Below are 18,723 nucleotides of genomic sequence, written 5' to 3'. Positions count from 1 at the left end.
GTAAAAATAAACTTTTGAAAAGAGTGGGAGAACAAAGAAAATTACTCCTCTTTTCATTTTCTCTCTTACCCCCTTTTAAAAGGCTGAAGTCATATAAATGCCATGGAATCCACTCATTTCTAAAATGGAAAACACTGACTTCAAAAAGGCCCATACTCCACACCAGGGGTAAAACAAATACTTTTATTGCACATTTATAAAATCTGCATAGTTGTACTGTGTTCGTTCCTCCCATGATTACTCCATTACTCCTTAAAATTTGGCTAAAACATGAGTTCCCAATTAGAAGTTCCTTAAAAATGGGCTTCTCTCTACATATACACACAGATAGATGTTCTTTTCTTTATACAAATTCACATCCTTTATTTTCTAAAAAGAAAAAGAGAATCAAAATTCTATTAGGCAAGGGTAGCATTAGACACCTGCTTCAGTTTTCAGAATTTTGCTTAAATAATTACTATTAAAATGTTCCTTGTGTGACTTCACAATACCAGTGGGCTGAAAGTCCCGGGAAGCTTTCTTTTCTTTCACTCAGGACTGAATGTGAGGTTTTCTGGTTTATCTAGAATATAAACAGACCAAAAGGGGAGGCAGGTTTCCCTTTGGCTTCGTGGCGCAGCCTTAGATTCTACCCACATGTGGAAGAAAGGCCTCATCAGCACCCCTTTTCGTCACTGTCAAAAGCCAGGCAAAAGGCCCCTATTATCAATCTCTGGTAGGTAAGGATTTTTAAATGTCATCTGAACTTGACAAATAACTAGAAACTGCTCCTCTGGCTCAGTTCTGATGAGTCATCCTTCTGCTGTCAGAAAGATTGGTGCCTGAAGGGTAATTTAAAAAGTGGCATGAAGCTTAGACAAACCCAAGTATTATGGGAGATTAAAAAGGCAATTCAGGTCTTCTGGGAAAATCCAAAACCTTAATGCACTGGCTCCTGACTTCTTCGGTGAAATAGCTCTCATGATTTTGTACCTAAATTTTATCCTTAATGCCTTAAACACACATCATGAGAGGGGTGAGGTCTGAATCTTGCTCAGCTACCCAGTCCCCCACAGCAGTCTTGCTCAGCTACCCAGTCCCCCACAGCAGTCTGTGGCAGACTGCTGTATAACAGGCAAGTGACCAGAGAGCAGGTTGAGTTTTGACCACGAGAAGCTTATTTCACTGTTACTGTTGAAACTCCTTGAATGGACTCCATGACAGCTGCAAACCGGCTGCAAAGATCATAGGGAGAATTCGGTCGAATAGTTGGAGGTTCCTTTAGGACAATGATCTCTGCAGAAGGATCTAGAAGCCTGGGTAGGAACTCCCCTAAACACAGCCGCAGATTTTCTGTAGAGGGAAAAAGGCTGGTCACACACACAACTCAGCAGATCTTAGTGGAAAGTAAGAAGTCTGCAGCTCTATTGGTGGGCCTTCAAGAAGTTAACATTAACTCAAACGGTATGTGTCCTGCTGTAGCTAGGGAGGAGAATGCCTTTGGGACTCGGCCCCTCCCACTCTAGGTGGGAGGCTCATATTGAGCTGCACAACTGAGTCTATGTCCACACCTGGGTAGGTTGTGGAGGAGCTGTCACGAAGAATTTGGCAGCAGTAAAAGGTATCAGCTCAAAGCAAACATGTAACCATGACTTCACTGCAGACTTGAGTCTAAACACATAATGTGCATGCAGTTACCGCCAACAAGAGCTGCCAAATTTTCCGTTCTTATAGAAACATTCATAACTTAATCAGAGAAAAGACTTTAAACATCTTCCTACCATTATCTGTTGCATGCAAACATCAAATTTGTGTGTCTTTGAGTTAGCTTGTAGTAAGGTGCTTGATATTTTGAAAAATGCTCTTTGGGTTGCTGTTTTGTGTTTCATTATTTTAAAACGGTATTAAGTGAACTTTGGCTTGGGATTAGATCAGAATTTCCATCATTTCTGAAATGGCCCTCAATGTACCTCTATCATTTTATACTACATATTTATGTGACATGGTGTGCTCACCACTGACATTCATAAAACAGATATCCATCAACTCTGAAAAGCCCTGTTTTTCAGATATTCTAAATTCTGAAGTATCGAACATTCAGCCAGGATTTAACCCTTTCTGAAAAAAAAAAATGAGCTGCAAATTTGGCATATCATCTTTAATAAATAGGAAATTTATGATCTTTTTTAATTTCTAAAGGTTTGACTTATATAATCTATTTTGAAAAGAAAGTATAACTGGTGTGCACAAAGCTTTCTGAGTGAGGAGACCAATGAGATGGTTCAGAGAGCAAAATGCCTGCTGCACAAAAAGACCGGAGTTCAGCACCCGGAGCCCAGGTAAAGACAAAAAGACTAACCTCACAGAGCAGACTTCTGAGTGACACACAGTGCTATGGCACATGCATCCCCCTATACACCCAAAACTAACAAATAAAAACAACACTTGTAAGTAGCTTGCTGTGGAATGCTCCCTGCATTCATGAGGCAGAGGTAGGCAGATCGGATCTCTTTTGAGTTCTAGGTCAGTCTGGTCTAGATAGTGAGTTTCAGACCAGCCATATGTACATAGTAAGAACCTGTCTCCAAAAAAGTTCTGTGGGTGAAAAGAAGCTACAAGTAGGAAATATTTAAAAGCTCTGCTTTAAGCCAGGCCAGGGAGGAGTAAAGATCTGCTTGTCATAGCTATTTCTTACCAATTATCCTCTTAAAACTTGAGGAACTGGATATGATGCTCTCTGTACACACACATGATGGTGCTATTGTCTTTCGAATGTTAAATATAGTAATGTGTCCATAAGAACTAAGTCAAGCTATAGATTATGTGGTCTTAGAAAACATAGAGCAATTCCTTATTTCAAAATTTATCAATAAATTCTGTATTCAAGACCAAGTCACTAAACTTTATATAAACAAGAAGGATTCCTATCAGAATATATACCTTCCAAGCCAACTAAACGTACCTACAAAATACTAGCTTCGGGATCTCTCAAGATACTCCATTTACTAATTTATTGATGTAATTAGTTAATAAATTCTGATATACTGCAACTTCAAACATTGAAAAAATTTAAAAAGCCACCAGACAATAATACTCTGCACAAATATAGTTTGATTTTTAAACTATAAAATCCCAGAATTTGGTAGATGGGAAAACAATGGAAGACTAACATTCCTGCAGTGCACTGACTGTAGCTAGGGAGGAGGGTGCTCCAGGTTCAGTTCCCAGGACTTGCCGGCTGACCCTGAAGCGGCTTCCGCAGCTGGCCAAGGCAAAGAGGCAGAAAAAAAAAAGCAAAGCCCAAACTCCCATGTCGTTTCCACAAAACAGACCCATGAATCTCACTGAAGGTGTTAGGGGATTCTAATCTCCTTTACAAGGCTTCAACAACTAGCAACACCAGAGAGTGAGACCACTGAGTTTTCAGACACACAAAAGCACAGAAACTATAAGCAGTGCTAACAACACACCTGCAATATCCTTTCCCAGGTAAGAGCACCAATGACTCCTCATGATCTCAATGGCATCCAGGTCGTCCTTGGAGATGTCATTATTAATGATCAGGTGGATGCAAGGAATGATTAATTCATTCATCACATTAATACCCTCTGTTACAGAGTGGTCGTCATTTGTTTCAAAAAGAGAAGCAGCCTTGGCATTCAGCTCCTACAGATAAAAGACAGAGAAGGGAAGACTGAAAAAAATAAGTAACATCTGAGTAGGAATCTAAGTCAACAGTCACATCAAAATCACCTAACTGGAAAAAAAAAAAAAGGCATTGGTTCCTGCCCCAGATGTGCTGACATAATTGCGATGTAGGTGACCTGGGCTCTGGGATTTTATAACAACTCCCATGATGCACCTAAACTTGTGACTAAAGGGCCTAAAGTTACCAGCTAAGGTCCATATTTGAAATCTGTTTCTACCCAAAGACCTATTTAATGATTCTTAATCTTCATTGGTCACTACACCCATACACAGAAGACACTGAAACCCAGGCTGCTCCCAGACTGGTCAGCTGTCACCAATGTCTGAAGGCGGTTCCTACAGGACTCTGATACACTCTAGAGGATGAGAGCCAGCGATGGGAAGACTAAGCTACACCGCGTGGAGCAGCAGTGAGGAGGGGATGAGGACGCTCAAGGCGATGAGCTGTATCTGGCGACTTAGAAGCCAAAAGCACACAACCTTTTAGTGCTCTTCTTTTTAGCAGAGTAGCCAGCCCTGCCATACTGATAACTAACGCAGCAAGGAAAGAATCAGCAAAAAATGAGGATGCTGAGGGGAAGGATAAACCCACAGACGTCTGCGGAAATGAACACACAAAGAAACCTGCAAACAAGCTCTCTTGACACTTCCACGAATAATTAGCATGATAATCACTCTGTATTACACTAACTGTATTACACCTGCCTTTCCATATGGCTGCCCAATACAAAAGAGATAAGATGACAAGGTTAGCATGACTAATTCTTACATTCTTGTAACCTTGTATAAAACTGCACTATTAAGATACTTCTAGTCCTGAAAACTGCCCTCTGCTAGGCAACCCTGGAAAACATCATATTCTTTCCACATATTTACTGTTGCTCAGTATATGGTGGGCTGACCAGAGGCGACTCTATGCCTAATAAACTCATACCTAGTGGGGCAAAAAGCTAAAAGCTTTAAGGCAGACATACGAGAAGGGCATGGCTGGCTCAACTTACCAGGGGTTGAAGAAACGTACACAGGGAGAGCAGGAGGCAGGCAGGGAGGAACAAGGAGAGATTAGGGTTTTGTAAATGATACAAACCAGAAGGCATTTTCTGCGGTACAAAGCAATCACAGATTCCTTCACACCTCTGCGGGGTCCCTTCATCAGCAGGGCGGCGTTGCTCTGGTAGGCATAAACCAGATAGGACAATGCTTCCTGGTACCTTAGAAAGTGAGAGACAATCCATAGGTGATTTCCCTTTGTCAAAACCTAGAGCTTAGGTCTCACTTTTCTACGAGAATCGATTCAGCTACAATATGATGTACTGGGAAAAGCCTGGGGGCCAAAGATCACGACCAGCCGCAGCTCTTCTGCACACTGGCAGAGAAAGGTAAGGTAACTCAGGAAACATCTCTGGGCCTCAGTTTTTCTCTACCTCTAAAAAAAAAAAAAAAAAGGGACTAGCTATTCACTAGAGCCTGTGACAATCAAAACTTCACTTTCTGGTCATTAAGGGAGCCCAGCATATTTCCTCCTTACTAATAAACCCATTATTATGTGAAGGACAGAGAAAAGAAAGTGTGATACAAAGAAGAAGATGAAGCATGGGGAGAAGGGAGCCAGGCACAGTGTATGTGACAAAGGAGGGACTCATGGCAGTGACTTCTGAGGTGAGTATCCCTGGGTGGGTGGTGTCAGTGTTCTGACTAGCAGTACTAGTGAAAAGGACAACATACTTTCCTTTTTGAAAGAGTTCCAGGCCCGTTAGGAGGTACACAGACACCTTTCGGAATAAGCTGTAATCTTCATGCCACCTCTGGAAAGGAAGGACCACCATTACTGACTTGATCTCAGTCAACCAGTGCTTTGCTTCACTTCCACTGCTGTGCACTCAGCATAACCATGCACTCAGCACACCTGGCCACTCACAAAAACACACACACTTCTGGGTTAAAAAAAAAAAGAAGACAAGGAGGTACATGCCTGTAAACCCAGCACTGAAAAGGAGCATCAAGGCCAGAGACATCCTCAAATACATGATATCCGAGCCTAGCGTAGATTACAGAATATAATGTTTATACCACTGACCTACCTAATTTGCAGTGTTTTATTTCTTCCATTGAGGATCAGTAGATCATTTCAATGTACCTAAGAATTAGAGCTTATAAACCCTCTTAATCCCAACATAACAGGTCAAAGTCCTTCCACTGGCTTATATAAATGACACTTCTGAAAACTGACATTTAGCAGGCAGACATGGGGAAGAAAGGAGCACAAGGCCATTCAAGCCAAGTGCAGACAACACAACTCTGGCACAGTGCGCTTCTGTACTCAAGAGTTTGGGTTAACTTAACCTATAGTTCTACATATTTTAATGAATGAATCCTAGAATCCCTTACACACCCACATCAATATACCCACAAACACGCTAACTACAGCAGCACTGCCTAGTTCAAGGCTCAAAGAGCCCTTAGGACATGAGTGCAGACAAGTCTAAAGAAGTCTGAAAACAAAAAGACCTGTTGTTCTGAGTCTAAGACAAGATATTTATTCATTTTTCCCCCTCTCACTCTGTAGCTCTGGCTGTCCTAGAACGCCCTACATAGATCAGGCTGGCCTGTAACTCAGAGACCCACTGGCTCTACCTCCTGAGTGCTTAGGATTAAGGTGGGCCCCACCACAGCCAGCTTTTTTTTTTTTTTTCCCCTTCCTCCTTTCAAGTTTTAATTGTTTTTACGGAACTCACCTCATTCTGGTAACATAAAATTGTTCATTTTATCTCAAATAGCACTTGCCTCCAGAATTAATATTTGGGGAGGAATGAAATTTACCTTATATTCTTCCATGTTCATGTCATCTGGACCAATTTCCATCAGTTTGGCCTGAGCCACTTTCATAATGCTGATAGATCTGTGTGGGACAGAGTTCAGAAAACAATGGCAGGATGCCCAGCAGCATGTCCGAATAGGAAGAACTGGCCTACTGAGAGCCCACATAGGAACAGGCCTTGCACATTCTCACCTCTCATCATAGCTGAGGTTTCTATCCGCAAACTGTTCCAGAAGGGTCCGCTCTACTACCCTTTTGGGTGCTTCATTTTGGAAAAAGTAGACAAGAACATGCTGGAGGCGAGGATCACTGTGAGATGTGGGAGTCTCTTTGGCAAGCTGATAGAGCCGGGAGTACTCTTCATGAAATGCCTGTTGGAGACAGAATGGGAGAGCGAAGGGGGAACATTGCGGAACTGAGCATACATACAGAAATGCTAGAAGGCCTCTTATTAATCCACGCTATGCTAAGGAATTCTTATTGAGATATTACAAAAGCATCTATACAATGTGTGAATTGTTGCCACCACAACTCCCTTGTATCCTGGCACTAAAGACATACTATACTCAAAAAATGAGCTCATTTTCCCCATCAAGTTTTGTGTGCTTCTTATTCTATAGTCCTTGTTACCCTAGACCTCACTATGTAGACCAAGCTCCCCTCAAACTTGCAGCCATCCTCTTGGTTCTGCCTCCCAAGTGTTAGGATTACAGGTATATGCCATCATGCCTGGCTCTCTTTGAGTTCTTAAAAACACATGTACTTAGTTTAAATTGTTTTAAAATCCATCCAAATTAATCTCATTCAAACATCTTAAACTTCAAATAGCTCAAATAGTATGAACTTTTTTCTTTTTAGATGAAGGTTTTGATATTAGTCTCTCAGAGTGTGTAACATCAAAGCATAGCTAACAGTCGCATACCTGTAGGCTGGATGCCATGGACAGTGGCACTGCTAACTGCTGGGCTAGTGCTTTGTGGGACAGTGTCATGTTCACTTCAACACAGAACACCGTATGTGGAGACCAGACGGCAACCCTGAGTATCATTCTTCAGATTCTATCCAACACACACTTTGGGGGTAAGTGGAAAGCTGAAACGGTCTCATTGTGTAGTCCTGGCTGGCCTGGAACTCATTATGTAGACTAAGTGAATCTTGAACTCACAGAGATCACCTTGCCTCTGCCTCCCAAACACTGGGATTAAAGGCATGTGTGAGCATGCCTTGGTCCACCATACTTTTTTGGGATGAGGTCTCTTTACTGGCCTCAAACTCACTACATACGCTATGGCCAGCAAGCCTCGGGTATCTTATCTCTGCCTCTCCAGCACTGGAATTACAAACATGCCCTGTACCATGTCTAGTTACATGCATATATATATTATATATACATATATGCATACGTATATTATACATATATACATACAGACATATGGGGCAGGATGCATTTGTGTCTAGTACCCACAGAAACCAGAAGAGTGTCAGATCCCCTGAAGCTAGAATGATAGGCAGGTAGGTGTGAGTTGTCTAGTGTTGGGTACTGAGAACTGAACTCAAGTTTTCTGGAAGAGCAGTATATGCTGGGACATCTTTTCAGTCCTGTGGAAAATTTTGTTTTTTTAAATGTAGGTTGTGGAAATCAAACTTCTACCCTTCTGACTTAGCAATCTCCCCAGCACAGGCAATTTTCACACTATTTCCCACTGTCTTACAGAAATATACCTGGGTTATAAGGATTAAAATTTTAAAACAAGAGTACCTTAATAAGCCCTGCTTCAGACCCATCTCGGTCAAAGGTCTGGCGCGCTTTAGCTATGGCCAGGATGACCCCTTGCATGGCAGGGCTCAGCATCACCTACCACAGAGGGCACAAAACAGAGAGAAAAAGGAGAGCAGACAGGTTGAAAGGAGACCGTATGAGGTGAGGTGAGCAGAGTGCTGGGAGAAGCAGAGCATGGTTTCCTCGGCCAGCACAGGCTGCAGGCCAGGTTTCACAGCCCTCCTCTATGTGCATGCACGGCACTGGCTATCCCTGTGATGCTGCCTATGACAAGTTGTCCCACTAGGCGACCATTCTAATGCTATCAGATAGATGAAGATGTCCAAGAACATTTCTGATAGGGCACTGTTGAAGATTAAGTTCGACTATATGATCAGCACGTCAACTTAGCTCCCTGACTTCCACCAGAATGGGGGTATAAAGATATATGTTAAGTAGCTGCAAACTTTCAATAAATAAAAAGTAGATACACACACAGCAAAAAAATAGAAATCTGAGAAACAGGATTAATGACTATTTGTGGGCAGTGCAACTGACAAGGAGACAGACCATGAGTAACAGCTGCTTGCTGAACTTCAGAATTAAAAACAAAACCAACTTTAACTCACATTTGTTTTATTCACCGAGCAGGTGGAAAAATTCTACTTGGAAGACAAAACAATGGACTACCATCAAAGCCAAACAATCTCTAGAAAGTAAACATATTTTTGTTCATAATACCAAATGGAGTTAATCCTGCCCATCCCGAGGCCATCTAGGCTTTGTAGCAGTGCCTCTTAAACACAAGCTGGGTGTACACACACATGCACACACGCATGCCAACAGTGCAGAGCAGGAAGCGGTTGCCTGTGCCTTTTCAAAAAAAGGACAACTAAGGTCAAAAGCAGACAGGCCTCCATTTCTGTTTCTTGTTTCAGTGAGAAAACATTAGCTGTGACAGACAACCTTTTAGAAGACACCACACAGCTACCCTATACTCTGTACCTCCTCATCATAGCCATCTGCATCAGATCTAACCAGAATCCTTCCCACACTGGGAATCTCCACTTCAGAGACCTCAGAGCTGGGTGGAGCAGCAGCCTCTGTGTCTCTGGCCTCTGGGGCCTGCTCTGACTGCTCTGCAAGGTTTGTTTCCTGGGGTTTGGGCTTCTCGGTTTCAGCTTCCTTAAGCTGTGGCAGCAGAATGGAGAGAAAGAGTAAGAACAACAATGGGGAAAACCAAGAAGAAATAAAGAGTGGTGGTCAAATTCAGCAGAGACATGGACCAATAGAAATGACAGAAAGCTGGCAGTTGGCGTCAAAAGCCAGACCCTCTTGAGGAAGGGCCACTTACTCAGTCTCACCTCACTCAAGGCTGCTTCTACACCGCTCTTCTCGTAGGCACGGGCTGTGTTTGCAATAGCCTGGGCAGTCTGCTCCTTTGCAATCACAGCATGCTCAGAGGACAAGCAGCGAACCCCGTGAGAGGAGGCTGCTGGAGTCTCTAATAACGACAACAAAATCAGAGGTGTCACATCTGATGAGTAATGTTTACAACACTGAATATCAACAAGCAGGAGGGGCACAGTTCAATATATAGTACCAGCACACCTCTTTCAAAGTCCATGTAAATGTTCTTAGAAATCTTGAAAAGAAGCAGCTACTCCAGTGGTGGCGCATGCTTTTAATCCCAGAACTTGGGAGGCAGGCCTCTTTGAGTTCAAGGCCAACCTGATCTACAGAGCAAGTTACAAGACTGAAAGGGAGGGAGGGAGGCAAAGAGAGAGGGAGGGAAGAGGAAGGAGGAAGGAGGGGGAGGGAGGAGGGACAGAGGAAGGAAGGAAGGAAGGAAGGAAGGAAGGAAGGAAGGAAGGAAGGAAGGAAGGAAGGAAGGAAGGAAGGAAGGAGCGAGCAAGCTACTCCACATCAAGGATCCTCAAAGGTCTGTTAAAATTACTGTGCTCAATTTCCCTTCATTTTCATGCCAAACCATTTATTAGGAACATCTCCTATGGAGAAGAGTTTCCACAGTCTAACTTGTTAATTCTGTCATCCTATAACCTGGGGATAAGCAAAGCACGAGCTATATAAGGTATAGGCAGCCCTTTCCTACTATTTCTGCTCATCAGAAAGAAACTTCTAAAGGCACAATAATTCCACTAGACTGTGTGATAGCCACTATAAACAAAAGCTGCTGATGGGCGAGCAAGATGGCTCAGTGGGTAAAGTACTTGTTGCCAAGTCTGACGACCTGAGTTAGATCCCTGGGATCCACACGGTGGAAGCAGAGAACTGGCTCCCGCAAGTTCTCCTCTGATCTCAACTCACATGCTATGGCATGTGCTTCCGCACTCCTCCCACTAAAGAAAAATTAAAATTCAAATAAAAGAAACCCATTGAGAAGAGAGGCATAAGCATGCTGTTGAGCATCTGGGGTTGGCTTGGGTGCAGTGAGGACCTGAGTAGACCTGGGACAGGGTGGGGAGTACAGTAAGGCCTGACTGGACCCAGCATAGCACCTTTCTTGGATACCTTGTGATGCGGAGAAATCCTGTGATGAAGAGTTCGGGGAGGACTCCATCTGTGGGATCTTACAGGACTGCTCTTCCTCCCATTCCTCCACCTCTTGCTCAAACCTCCAGTTATCTTCCTGAATGTACTGCCTGAGTTCCATAGACAGGGCCTCCACTTCTCCCGCCATTTGATCAGATTCGTTAGCAGCTGCCACTGAGGAAAAGCAGTTAAAATGGAGTGCCACCCAGAAAAAGGTAAACCAAAAAACCCATCACAGAAGGAAGGGCACTGCACATTTCAGCTTTTGTCTTATCTCTAAAAAGACATCCATAGTAGCATGTATACTCACATACAGGCAGGTTCTTGGTATATCTGTGCTGGGGCTGCAGAGACAGCTCAGCAGCTAATAGCACTGGCTGCTCTTGCATAGGACCTAGTTCTGGCTCCCAGGACCAACAGAGTAGTTCATAACCGTCCATAGCTCCAGTTCCAGATCTGTTATCCTCTTCATGCATGTGGTACATATACATACATGCAGCCAAAATATTCATCAGCATAAAGTAAAATTACGCCCTTAAAAGTCAGTATCTATTGGCTGAATGAACACATGATAGGATGATTTAATCATGGCCAGTCACTGGATGCAGCCAGTGTTTAAAAACCTGAACATCAATAAATGTGATAAAATCTTAAGCTAGGGGTTAGAGAGATGGCTCAGCACTTCAGAGTGCTTGCTGCTCTTACAGAAGAACTCTAGTTCAGTTCCCAGGCTCACAGCCACCTGTCACTCCAGCTCTGGGTTATCCTGCATCTCTTGGCCTCTGCAGGTACCAGCATGCACATATGCACAAACACACATAAGTGCAGGCATATACACAGAAGTAATTAAAAAAATTTAAAGTAATAGTGTTATCAATTTAACTACTGATTCCAAGAGTGGTAGGAGTGTCCCACTGGGCATGGTGGCACAGCATATAATCTCAGCACAGATCCAGAGAGGTGAAGACAGGAGGGTCACGAGTCTGGAAGGCACGACAGGCTGGACGAGATGCTGTCTCAAAAAGACAAAAGGATGATCACCTATCTCAATACAGCGGAGTAAGAATTTCAAGGCATTAAGCTGAGTGCACTCTGGAGGTAGAGGCAGGCAGATGCCAGATAGTAAGACCCTGCTTTTAAAGAAAGATAAAGAAAAAAGAAAAGAAAAAAAGAGCCAACTACTTATATTTCCTGAAATTCTACTATCAGAAACAAAGGTGGAATATTGGGTAAATCATACATAGTCAAGAAACAGTAAGCAGTTTAATTTTAAAAAAAATGGCAACAATATTAAGGACACATTAAATGATTAAATTTTATTTCTAAACATGCTATCAAAACAAACAAAAACAAATCTACAAGAGAACAACAAAATTTTTGTTAGCTGCCACTAATTAGTCTTTTTTATGAAGCAAGTAAAAATCCACTTTTTGGGGGGAGGGGTATCAAGGTCTTATGTAGCCTGGGCTGGCCTTGAACATCTGATCCTGTCACCTGTACCTCCGAGTATTACGATTACAAGCATGTAAAGACCAGGTTTACAGAGTGCTGGGGATCCAACCCGGAGCTTCATGAATACCAGGAAGCACTCTATGAGCAAATCTTAACTCCTAGCCCTCCATGTACTTCATAAAAATGAGTAATGTAGGCAGAAACAAGGAACTCACAACAACCAACAGCTGGCACAGCCCTCTCTATAATTCTCATAGCCACTATTTATGGCTTTACACCACAAATACAGGGTGGTTGTTTTCTGACTTTTTGAGATAGAACCTACTTTGAAACCCAGGCTGGCTTCATAATCCTCTTGCCTTACACCATGGATGCTGAGATTACAGGCCTGAGCCAGCATACCCACTTAAGAAAGTCATTTTTATGAAAAAAAGTAATAAGTTTGCTAAACTCAATTCATAAATAGTAGGTAGAACTAAATGGAAAAGTACCATGGTAGTAGGAAGAAATAAATGGGAAGGGGAAATAGATGAAATCTACACACAGAGAATGTGTTTTGCTTTGTTTTTAAAGATTTATCTATTTACTCTATGCATGTGTGTTGTTTTCATGCACACAGAGAAGAGGGCACCAGATCACATTAGAGATGGTTAAGAGCCACCATGTGGTTGCTGGGAATTGAACTCAGGATCTCTGGTAGGGCAGCCAGTGTTCTTAACCTCTGAGCCATCTCTCCAGCCCCCCAGAGAACATGTTTTGAGAATGACATACAAACTTACAGTGAACTTGTTGGGAAGTGAGGTAGCGGTCAAAGACAGAAGTAGAAAAGAGTAACCTATTTTCTCTTTTATTCCCTTACAGTTTTTGTCTTTTAAGAACATTTTACATAATAATAAACTGTAGTTTAAATGTCTTCAAAATAAGTAAGACTATTTCTCTCCCAGGGACTACATTTACCCCAAACTCTGGATTCTATTCAGCCATTTTTACCTGCGTCAAAGTGGGGTAACTTGTCATTGATATACATCAAGCAGTACGCACTGACATTTCTCAGGCCCCCATAAGAGTCTCTTTCAAGTTCCTCCCAGGAAGACTCCGTGACAGAGATATCATTGTATTTAAGCCAGGTTTGCCGAGGTTGGTTGTAGATATATGCCCAGTAGTGTCCAGCATTGGCTTGTCCTTCATGAACAAGAACTGCATGTAAACGATAAGGCACCTGCAAATCAGAAAGGAGGACTCTCAGACCGGGCACAGAAATCTGATGGTGTGTACGTCACTAGAAGTCAGAACATTCCCAACTATCAGGCAGAAGGGACTGACCACACACACACCCGAGATAACACTTCCATCAAGCATTTTACCAGTTCAGGGCTGTTAGAGTGAGAGTTAAACCAAACCTTGCTGGAGGCTCTGTCAGCCTTAATGCTTTCACTCAGGGGCAGCCTTTTTTTTTTGAAACGGCACAAGAGACAAGAGGCAAAGTCAAGAGCCACATGGTCTGTTCCTATTCCACTCCACAACCATGCTCACTGTACTGCTGGGAGAAGAGCGATGTTCTGCTTTGCCATAAGCCCTTCACAAACGTGCCTCTGCACAGACAAATCCAAGGCCCTATACCAAACAAAACTGAGTGTGGACAGCAGCAAGGATTTCTACTCTGACTGGCTCCCTTTTGAAGTCTCCAGTTACTAGAGAACTAAAGCATCAGGACAGTGCTAATGGAGTATCTCAAAGGACTGTAGAGACAGGTAATTGATCTCCAATTAGTTTTCCCCACTGCAATGCTTCAATTATCACTTGGAGAGAATTTTTTTTTAAATCAGTATATAAGAGCAAATATCTGTTTTTAAGATTTGTCCTTTAAAAAAAAATTAAATGTATGCATGTCCATGTGGGTATACACGTGTGAGTTCAGGTGTCCACAGATGTGGAACGTATCAAATCTCCCCAAAACTGAAGTTATACACCTATACAGAAATTAAATTATAGGAATTAAACTAGGGTCCTCTGCAAAAACAGTGCACACTATTAAATGCCGAGCTATTTCCTCAGCCCCTAACAACTCTACTATATGAAAACACCACATGGCAGAATCTAAAAAGGATGTTTAAGGTTTCAATGCATGTAGGAGACAATCTGAATCCTTCAACTTTACATAAGGGAACAATATATTTCTGTCTTAGGGAGACACCCATGCAGGTCTTTTCTTGTGGTATTATGTCCTCTGCCATTAGCACCAGCCTATTTCCCATCACAACTGTACCTGACGAAGAAGAGGATCACAGTACATCTGCTCAATAGCCTGGGTGGTGCTTGAGATACAATTCTTTAAGTCTGTTAAAAAAGAAAAGAAAAGAAAAGAAAAAAGTCGTTAAGAGTGTCCGTGTGCCAGGGCCCACCAGCCGTGACTGGCCATGCCACCACAAACAGTATTACTTCTCTCGCATGACATTTTAATGACTTCTGTTTCCCACCAGGAAGCACAGAGCAGTATGTGGTGCTGAAATGACAGGTGCTTCAGGTTATCAAGGCTTTTAATTCAATGTAATACTGTGAGGTCTTTAAAAATTATTCTTATAAACCTGCACTGAAATTTCTTAAAGAAATTGTCTTAATTTAGGAAAAAAAACTTCCATGAATGGAAACAAGAGTTCAATGAGAAGAAAAACCTGGGTGCAGTGGCAGAGCACAAGCTTATCTTGTCTGAGGGCCCAGGATGGGAAAGAGGGCAAGCAAGCCCAGAGCATGGGCACCTATTGCTCAGAAAGCATTCATTTTGTCAAGATACCCACACCTGTGAACACTGTGCCAACACTAGGAATCTGAGGCAGGAGGACCATGAGTTTGAGACTAGCCTGGGCTATAGAGGGAGACCTTGTCTTTAAAAAGAACAAAAAATAGTAAGCAAACTTTTGTTTAACAATGAGGCAAACACTATTACTATCCTTTTACTATCAATTACAATGCTCACATTAAAACAAGCGGCATGGAAGCACATGCCGATTATCCCAACATTACAGAGCTAGGAACAGAAGGCCCACATGACCTCAGGGTCAGTTCTGAGACCCTCAAAGGGACAGGGCAAGAGCAGGAGGCGAAGGGGGGTGGGAGGACATGCACTGCTTGTCTCAGCACAGGTTCCCAGGATGGCAATTTCTAGAACTGGCAGAAATTTGGGTGGAGGGGAGCTAGGAGGAATAAGTGCACACACAGGACTAATTCTACAAGGAGGAAGAGCAAGAAAGTCACAGTTGCCAGGCCTGAGAGCACTGTATGCAAAGCTATGACGGAACAAACACCAGGGCACCCAGTTACCAAATAGCCACACAGACAGGAAAGACAGGTAGCCACCAAGTTTCCAGAGCGCCAACCTTGTATATCTTGTTCAATCTCACTCCGCCACCTCTGAAGACAGGTCTTAACGAAGTTCATCTCCTCATCTGTGACTGTTCGAGGAGCTGGGTGTGCAGGCATTCCCAGGGAGGAGTGAGCAGAAGTAAACAGCCCATTCATTACCTCAGACTTGGGGAGAGCATCTTCAGGAGAGGAAAAGGTGCCTTCAGCACCCTGAGAGCAGCTTTCTGAACTTGAACTAGAAAACAAACATGGCTCTCATTTTGTAATATTTAAAATGTAAGTTGGGCTGGACATGGTGGCCGAAATTGGTAATCTTATCCCCTGGGAGGCTAACACGGGACTGCTGTGACTTTGAGGCCGCCCCAGTATAGTTAAGAAAAAAGGAAAGTTCAACTTGACCTAAATTAGCGCACTTCAGAAAACCAGCTACTTAAAGAAAAGGTACAGTTAAAACGTGACCACTAGCAATGGTGAGGCTGAGGCAGGAGGATGTCAACTGCAAGGCTAACAGAAGCTACACAGTGAGGCCCTATCTAAAAAAAAAATCTACTTATATAATAAAAGCAAACTTCTCCTTCTATGAATCAGCTCATTTAATACAGCTTGGTTATGGAGCTAATGTTAATAACTATCCCCATTTGACCAATCACAAGCTTAGCATTTAACAGAACATAGCTGGTACAGTAGTTCATGCTCACAACCCCCGCAACCCAAGAAATGAAATGGACATGAGAAAACAAACACAGTGGTTTCAGCCTTCCTAGTGCTATGGCTCTTTAACACAGTTAGTTCCTCATGTTGTGGTGACCAACTATAAATTACTTTCACTGCTATTTTATAACTGTAATTGCTACCATTATGTAGCAAAATTATTTGTTCTCTGATAGTCTTAGGCCATCCCTGTGAAAGGGTTGTTTGACCCCCGCAAAGGGGTTGAAACCAACAGGTTGAGAATCACTGCTCAAACCAAAGGCCTGTAAGGGCTTTGAAGTAAGATCCTGTCTCCAAATAAACAATGCCAAAAATTAAAAACAAACAAACAAAAAAAACCATAAAAGCACTATGCCACTCAGATGGCATAGAACTTGCCTAGCAAGAACAAGGCATTGAATTTGATCCCTTATATTGAATAAGCCAGGCGTGACAGCAATTTATCTACTAACATCATCCCCAAAAGTTGCCTGATTGGGTGCTGGAACCTCAACTAGGGTCCTCTGCAAAAATAATATGAACTCTTAATGGTTGAACCATCTCTCTACCCTCAAAATTTGGGGTTTTCTGTTTTGTTCTGGTGTTTGGATTTTTGAGACAGGGTTTCTCTATGTAGTTCTGGCTGTCCTGGAACTCGCTACATCTGTAGGCCAGGGTGGCCTCACACTTAAGAGATCAGCCTGCCTCTGCCTTCCGAGCACTGGGATTAAAGACGTGTGCCACCACAGCCTAGCTAACAACTAGGTTTTTAACAAAAGCCTTTTACTCTGTGGGGGACAAATATGACCTAGTATCTTTACTAGCCAAGACACACAGATCATGGAGTGTGACCCAAGCTGAACCTGCTGGCACAGTAAGGCTATAAAGACTACTGGCTGAATAGGAAGAGTTAGAGGATCCCCCCATGGGGCCTCTCCATGTCTTCATGAGGCTAGCCAGTTCTTCCTTGTGTAACTCCCTACTCATGAGTAAGTTTGTTCCTTGCTGCTTACATAGATGAAGTACAGAACAATATGGCTAGAGGACTAGGGCCTGACAGGGCTCTGAAAAAGACCTTTCAAGGCAGTTAGCTCAGAGCAGAGCAGTCCTGAAGAGTCTGATCCAGACCTCGGACAGTGAGAAGCCTCGGAACAGGTGCAACCTTCCAGAAGACAAGTACACTGCAAGGACTCAGGACACTGCCAACAGGGAGTTGACAAAACCCTTCCCTGAAGGCAAAGCTATCCTTGAGCTATCTGGTAGTGGGGTGCTCAGCAGGAGGGAAGGATGGGAGATGGTGCAAGTAAAAACGGAAAAACAGTACAAACCATTGAAGAAATCTGCTTTTTTACCTTTCCTTGGATGTGAGGTCAGAAACCGGGGAGTGCATTGAAGGCAGTGGTAATGTCATGTGCTCAGCACCTCGAGACAGACAGCTTTCAAAGGCAGGCTTTGTACTGGCAAATTCAATAACGTATTTCAACATGTCGGGGAGTGGGAACCGAGATGGGCCCGAGCCGTACTTCACATACCTAAGAGGCAAAGACACTGGAACACTACTGCCCAAGTCTGCTATGCACAGTAACAACTGCTGAGAAAAACTTATGCGGTCAGTGGGGGAGATTCATTCCTAGGTATACTAATATCCAGCTATAATCCTAGCACTCAGGAGGCTGAGGCAGAAGGATCACCCAAGAGTTTAAGACTTGCCTATGTTACACAGTTTAAGTTTGGAGCAACCTAGTGAGCGCCTATCTCAATATAACAACATCATCCCTAAAGGCATCCACTATTTAATTGGTTACTCATTCTATAACGTTAAAAAGAAGGTTCTAACAATAAAAACTTCCAGCAGTCTGATGCCTCACACTGAATGGGACCATTTCAGACAGCTCCAGCTCTGATCTGCTGTCCTGACATGGTCAGGCTCTGCTCATAAACCTACCTTCTTTCTTAAAGGGAAATACATGCTCCACACTACAACTGAAAAAGAAGCTGGGATGTTTTCTTTGGCCTTTCTGCTTCATAACCGAGAGTGACAGAAATCAAGAAATAAAAATTAGACCTTATAAAAACCAGGTGGTAGTGGCATATGCCTTTAATCCCAGCACTTGGGAAGCAGAGGCAGGCAGAACTCTGAATCAACAGAATGAGTTCCAGGACAGACAGGGCTACACAGAAAAACCAAAACCAAAAACTAAATACGAAAGAAAGAAAAGAAAGAAAGAAAGAAAAAAGAGAGAGAGAGAAAGAAAGACAGAGAAAGAAAGAGAGAGAGAGAGAAAGAGAGAGAGAAAGAAAGAGAGAAAGAAAGAGAGAGAAAGAAAGAGACAGAGAGAAAGAGAGAGAGAGAAAGAAAAGAAAGAAAGAAAGAAAGAAAGAAAGAAAGAAAGAAAGAAAGAAA

At 42.8% G+C, this 18,723-nt stretch overlaps 1 protein-coding gene across 6 annotated transcripts in view; it reads right to left on the bottom strand.

Annotated features, from left to right (window-relative positions):
* Positions 1–169: 169 nt before the first annotated feature.
* Usp28 (ubiquitin specific peptidase 28) overlaps positions 170–18,723 on the bottom strand; it is a 57,793-nt gene continuing 39,239 nt past the window's right edge. For 3 of the 6 annotated variants that reach the window (XM_055621995.1, XM_055621996.1, XM_055621997.1), the window contains 13 exons: positions 17,672–17,851; positions 15,644–15,864; positions 14,536–14,606; positions 13,260–13,488; positions 10,797–10,991; positions 9,629–9,768; positions 8,265–8,360; positions 6,698–6,876; positions 6,508–6,586; positions 5,413–5,492; positions 4,775–4,898; positions 3,450–3,645; positions 170–1,332 (listed from right to left, as the gene is read on the bottom strand). In XM_055621995.1, the coding sequence (XP_055477970.1) occupies positions 1,157–1,332; positions 3,450–3,645; positions 4,775–4,898; positions 5,413–5,492; positions 6,508–6,586; positions 6,698–6,876; positions 8,265–8,360; positions 9,629–9,768; positions 10,797–10,991; positions 13,260–13,488; positions 14,536–14,606; positions 15,644–15,864; positions 17,672–17,851 (1,966 nt within the window). In that variant the 3' untranslated portion in view covers positions 170–1,156. Of the gene's footprint in view, positions 1,333–3,449; positions 3,646–4,774; positions 4,899–5,412; positions 5,493–6,507; positions 6,587–6,697; positions 6,877–8,264; positions 8,361–9,269; positions 9,456–9,628; positions 9,769–10,796; positions 10,992–13,259; positions 13,489–14,535; positions 14,607–15,643; positions 15,865–17,671; positions 17,852–18,723 lie in introns of all 6 variants that reach the window. The other 3 variants (XM_055621998.1, XM_055621999.1, XM_055622000.1) reach the window with 2 other exon arrangements.

Source organism: Psammomys obesus, unplaced genomic scaffold (assembly GCF_907164565.1).
Source record: "Psammomys obesus unplaced genomic scaffold, mPsaObe1.curated_primary_1811, whole genome shotgun sequence".
Lineage (NCBI taxonomy): Eukaryota > Metazoa > Chordata > Mammalia > Rodentia > Muridae > Psammomys > Psammomys obesus.
The sequence above is the reverse complement of the archived record's forward strand: the minus strand, read 5'-3'. Positions and strand labels throughout refer to the sequence as shown.